The following is a 6,299-nucleotide window of genomic DNA, read 5'->3' as shown; positions in this document are numbered from 1 at the left end:
CTGCTGAAAACACCGCTCCCCATCTACCCCCAACCCCTCTCCGGGGCGGCTGGACTGGACACCAACAACAAGACTGCTGCTGCTTTTGTGGGGTAAGTCTCCAAATAGTGTGCGTGCGTGCACACACACAACTTTTTACTGCAAAGTGTTCACAGGTTCCACCTTTACCCTGTACAGGTCAATGTTGGAGAGATTATCTGGGGAAGAGGGGTTTAGGGTACACCCCTCTGTAGAACTCCAGGGAAAGTATAAGGAGAGAGGGTGGGAGGTCAGTCATTTAGAGACAGTACCTGTTTAATCATTATACACAAAAGACGTGTTCACTGTTGGAAACACATCTGTTGGGACCTTGCGATTTCCTTCAGATAATTGATATTCGGATAATTGAGGTTCCTCGGTATTTGGAAAGGCAAGGAATGATTTACGATAGTCAACATGGCTTTGTGCACGGGAATTCATGTCTCACGAAATTGATTGAGTTTTTTTTGAAGCAGTAACAAATAGGATTGATGAGGGCAGAGCTGTGGATGTGATGTATATGGACTTCAGTAAGGCTTTCGACAAGGTTCCGCATGGGAGACTGATTAGCAAGGTTAGATCTCATGAAATACAGGGAGAACTAGCTGTTTGGATGCAGAGCTGGTTTAGAGGTCGAAAACAGAGGGTGGTAGTGGAGGGTCGATTTTCAAACTGGAGGCCTGTGACCAGTGGAGTGCCATTAGGACCGGTGCTGGGTCAACTGCTTTTGTTGGACTGAAAGGTCTGTTTCAGTGCTGTACATCTCTCTGATTCTATGACCTAATGGATGTATCCCACAATGCCGCGGGAAGCGGATGAAGAAATTGATCAGGTCTTGTACAAAATCTTTGCATCCTCTTTAAAGACAGGAGAGGTCCCAAAGGACTGGAGAATAGCCAGTTGTTCCTTTGCTTAAGAAGGGCAACAAGGGATAATCCAAGAAATGACAGGCAGGTGAGCCTTGTGTCAGTGGTTGAGAAATTATTGAAGAAGATTCTTAGGGATAGGATTTACTGATATTTGCAAAGATCTGTACTTGTTAGTGATAGGCTGTATGGCTTTATATGGGAAGGTCATATCCCACAAACTTGATTGAGTTTTTCGAGGTAGTGACAAAGATGGTTGGCGAGGACAGGGTAGTAGATAATGTCTATATGGACTGTAGCAAGGCCTTTGACAAGGTTCCCTCATGCCAGGCTGTTGTAGAAGGATGTGGGTGCTTTGGAGAGGGTATGGAAACTGTTTACCAGGATGTTGCCTGGTTTGGAGGATATTACCTATGAGGAGACATTGGACAAACTTAGTTTGTTTTCACTTGAAGAATGAGGGGCGACTAGCTAGAAATTTACAAAATTGAGAGGCATGGATATAATGGACAGTCAGTCTTTGTCTCCTGAGTAGAAATGTCAATTACGAGGGAACATAGGTTTAAGATAAAAAGGGATACGTTTAAAGGAGATGTGAGTTTATGGGAAGTGCCTGGAATTTGCTGCCAGAGGAGGTGGTGGAGGTAGATACAGTAGCAACGTTTAAGAGAGATCTTGACAGGTATATGAATAGGCAGAAAATAGAGTGATATGGACTGTGTCGAAGCAGAAGGTTTTTAATTTGGAAAGGCATCATGTCTCAATCCAGTCTTGGTGGGCTGAAGAGCATGTTCCTGTGTTATTCTTTGTTCTTTGTACTTGTTCAGTACTTTGCAATTGGGGGGAGTTTGCCACATTGTGGTTTCAGGAACATTGTAACTTGGCTGTTTCAAATCCGAATAGATATTACTTCTACACTTCTGAAATTATTTGAAATTAAGAAACATTTGACTGCATTCATTTACTTTTTGACAGTATTCAACCAGTACAGTTTGAGCACATAGTTTAACGGAGCCTTAGAACTATGCAGAGAAAAAGAGATTAAGATTTGGACACATGGTTGTGACTTTATCAGAATCCTGTACTTGGAAGCTCAAACCTTTGACAAGGTTTCCTTATTCCAGTCTGATGTAGAGCTAAATAAGATAGTTACAGAACTGGCTTAGCCATAAAAGACAGAGAGTAGTGGTGGGAGGATGTTTTTCAGATTGGAAAGTGTTGTGCTTCATATTTGATTTTATTGAACAAAATAAACACAATTGACTTTTCCCCTACTACTGCTTTTATTTCTGTCTCATTTGTGTATGTGCATTTGAAAATGCAATTAAGGAATACAAAAACTTTTTAAAACATTAATTGTAACCAATGTAGCCAAGCAAAATTGGAAATTAAATTGAACTTTGATATTTTAAAAAGAGAGCTTCATCTATTGTTTTCAATTTCTGTGAAGTGCAGCTTCACCACTTCAAACACTAGGAGAGATCTTTCTTTGTTTGGAAGAACAAAATCTTAATAAGACCCTACATTTCCTTTTTAACAAGCACATGATGACATTGTTACAATGTAATATTCTATGGGTTCCTAAAAGACTCAAAAGGTTATCAAACGCCATTAGAATTAAACGAAAGATGCTGGCAGCGTAACCAAAGCAAAGGTGGCAAAACTTGAGATAATTCACCAAATCAATATTCAAACTGGGATGTCGTTAACTCCATTTAGGGTTCATGTGTACATGTAGCTATACCAGCTTTATTGGTTCTCTACTGATTATACTAATCTGATTTAAAATGTCCAATGTATTTGTGACAACATGCTCAATTAGAAAGTAAATATGTCTCCACAGATAATATAAACTTAACTGGGAAGATAGGAATTAGATTGATATTGGTCATTTTAGATGTTCATGGTTGTTTAGAAAAAAATGAGAGAAGCTACAGTTTAAAAATTAAATAGAAATTATTGACGGTTGCATAACTTTACTTTTTATTCCTGTTTTAATTTACCTATTCATCCATTTCCAAGACTTTATTTAGCCTTATTATTATTTGAGGATAGATACCACCAACATATACACAGTATTAGTTTTGATAGTTGTGCTTTCGCAACTGAAATTTAATGCATGATGGATACGAAATGCATCGATGTGCTGAATGAAATGCTCATTGTCGTACCATTCTTATGACTCACCGGGGTAGTGTGCTGGAATCAAGTCCTGCTATTCCTGGAGTCATCACAAAAGTTAAGAGATATGCCCCAAACTACCTAACTTTCTGGACCAGGTTCCTGTACTTAACAGCAATCACTATTTATTACAGGTAATCAGATTCTAGCTACAGGCAAACAATTAAACTCTACAAATTAAAATTCTAAATCCCTTATAAACTCCCCCTTACAAACAGAAACAAACAAACAGTGGGGAAAAAAAACCTAGCTGAGGGAAGCTGAAGAACAGCTCTTAGTCTTTGTTCACAAGATCTACCAGGCTGGGTTCTGCTGATGCAAAGCTTTTTCCTTTCTGTAAGAGGTAGCTGCTTGCTTTTGAAAGGTCTCTGACTTATAAAATTCAAAGTCACAACTGAGAGCATCTGCTAAAGCAATGATAAATGGGTTTTCTTCAGGTTTAAGATGGCTTACTGCAGAGAACTGAGAGAGAGCATTTTCTAGCTACAGTGGACTTGCTTGTTTCTGTTCTGGTCTGATTAGCTCTGTCTGTCTTGCTCACTGTTGAAGCTGTTCAGCAAACTGACAACCAGTCATCATGATGTTGGCAGGCAGAGGGCCTTTGACATTAATAACTGGTCCTTAGTTCACAAAATGATGGGCTCCAGTTCATCTGTACATTTCTGTAACCTGCTGCATAAGCAAGAATTCACAATAAGAATTAGATTTCTTACTTTCAGAACATGCAACCATCTTTATAAATCCATGGGTTCATTCTCATTTCAGTCCACGCTTACAAAAAACACAATAATAAAAAGATACAGTCTTACAGCTTTGAGTCATTAGATCCATTAATTGTTGAAATGCAAGCAACCCATATGGAAATGTCTGTTGAAAACCTAAAAGATCATGTGACTAGCAATATAAACAAGATACCAGTAACACCCATTAAAAGTGAATGATGTCCAGCAGGTGTTGTGAATAGATCAAAGAATGGTACAGCACAATACAGGCCCTTCAGTCCTCGATGTTGCGTCAACCTGTGAAAACAATCTGAAGCCCATTTAACCTACAGTATTCCATTATTATCCATATGTTTATCCAATGACCATTTAAATGACCTTATAGTTGGTGAGTCTACTCCTGTTGCAGGCAGGAGATTCCACGCCCTTACTACTCTCTGAGTAAAGAAACTACCTCTGATATCTGTCCGAAATCTATCGCCCCTCCATTTATAGCTATGTTGCCTCGTGTTCGCCATCACCATCTGAGGAAAAAGGCTCTCACTGTCCACCTTATCTAATCCTCTGATCATTTTTTATGTCTCTGTTACATCATCTCTTAACCTTCTCTCTAATGAAAACAGTCTCAAATCCCTCCCTCATAAGACCTTCCCTCCATACCAGACAACATCCTGGTAAATCTCCTCGACACCCTTTCTAATGTTTTCACACCCTTCCTATAATACCGCGACCAGAACTGTATGTAATAACTCCCAAGTGCAGCCGCACCAGAGTTTTGTACAGCTGCAATATGACCTCACAGCTCTGAAACTCAATCCCTCTACCAATAAAACCTAACACACCGTACACCTTCTTAACAACCCTGCCAACCTGGTGGCAACTTTCAGGAATCTGTGCACATGGATACCAAGATCTCTCTGCTCATCCACACTACTAAGAATCTTACCATTAGCCCAGTACTCTGTATTCCTGCTACTCCTTCCAAGGTGAATTACCTCACACTTTTTTGCATTAAACTCCATTTGCCCCCTCTCAGTCCAGCTCTGCAGCTTATCTATGTCCCTCTGTAACATGCAACATCCTTCCACACTGTCCACAACTCCAGCGACTTTAGTGTCATTCGCAAATTTACTGACCTGTCCTTCTATGCCCTCATCCAGGTTATTTATAAAAATGACAAACAGCAGTGGGCCCAAAACAGATCACCTTCACCCCCACCTCCATCCACCTATTGTACTCTCGGCTACCTTCTCCCCAGCCTCACCCCCTTCCCATTTAACTCTCCACCTCTGAGGCTCCTATTCCTGATGAAGGACTTTTGCCTGAAACATCGATTTTCCTGCTCTTCAGATGCTACCTGACCTGCTGTGCTTTTCCAGCACCACTCTAATCTTGACTCTGATCTCCAGCATCTGCAGTACTTCGTTTCTTCCAAAATTACCTCCTTACATTCAAGACACACAAGTAATAGTCACTTTTTTGGACGTATTGGAAGGAGCTAGACTCTGTTGAAATTGTCCCAACATGAAATTAACAGCAGGCAAGCAAGACAAAATTTGTTATATAATAACAGAATTATATAGTATGATATTTCAACAACATTTTATGTATTTGGACTAATGGATTCAGTCGCTAGTGGCTTTTTTAAAAAAAAGAATAGAAATTGGGTTCAGCTGGGGGAGTGTTATTGAGTGCCTGAGTGAAAAGGTATTGTTTGTCAGGGGTCTCAATGATGAGATTTTTTAAAGAAAACACTTTATTTTCCTGGCCAGCTTTTTAATGTGCATAGTTTTGGAATTATAGATTTGTTGAGGGCTTCTTCTGGTTGTGGTGTTGATGAAAAGTAAGTGCCTCAGTAATCATGCCTTGATTATTTTTGTAAAGTGAAGGACTATACTTAGTGTTCCATACACTTTGTCACTGGAGTCTGAGACTTTGTTGGTGGTAATGATCTCAAAATTATTGTATAGCATTCTTTCAACTTTGTCTAAGTATTAAAAAAGATTTGAAAATCACATTGCCTGAACTGAGTTTAGAATAACTACAATTAAGAAATAGGTATGGATTATGTATATTGTGTTGTAGACCCATTATGGTTTGTGGTTTAATTAATCCTTTTACCCCAAGTCTCGAGCATGTCTAAGACCACATTCTTTCAGCTTCAAAACTTATATTTTTAGACCCCTAACTCTTTTCTAATGAAGTCATAACCATTTACCATACATACATCATCTTGAGGATTGGTATCAACCAAAGAAATCCTTTCCTTCAGCACTCATAAACTTTGGAGACCGATATTTTAAGTTCTTACGTCCCTGCTGACACATTCTCACATACATTCCTCTTCTTACTTTTGCTGTCCTGCTTACAAAAGCCTTCTTAAGAATCCTTATATTTTACATGTCTGCACCTAATAATCCTTTGAACTCTCCTTTTATGAAATATTCTGAGAAACTGTTTTGCATGAAGAATGCTATATAAATATAAGCTGTTAAACGGGGAATGATATGTC

The 6,299-nt window shown here is 39.2% G+C and overlaps 1 protein-coding gene across 1 annotated transcript in view; it reads left to right on the top strand.

Moving 5' to 3' along the window:
* The first annotated feature begins 817 nt into the window (after nucleotides 1–817).
* Nucleotides 818–6,299, top strand: part of tmf1 (TATA element modulatory factor 1) — a 54,869-nt gene continuing 49,387 nt past the window's right edge. Inside the window, exon 1 of the mRNA XM_043708642.1 lies at nucleotides 818–855. Coding sequence (XP_043564577.1) covers nucleotides 818–855 — 38 coding nt within the window. The remainder of the gene's footprint in view (nucleotides 856–6,299) is intronic.

Source organism: Chiloscyllium plagiosum, chromosome 18, assembly GCF_004010195.1.
Source record: "Chiloscyllium plagiosum isolate BGI_BamShark_2017 chromosome 18, ASM401019v2, whole genome shotgun sequence".
Classification (NCBI taxonomy): Eukaryota; Metazoa; Chordata; class Chondrichthyes; order Orectolobiformes; family Hemiscylliidae; genus Chiloscyllium; species Chiloscyllium plagiosum.
This window is presented reverse-complemented; position numbering and strand designations above follow the sequence as displayed.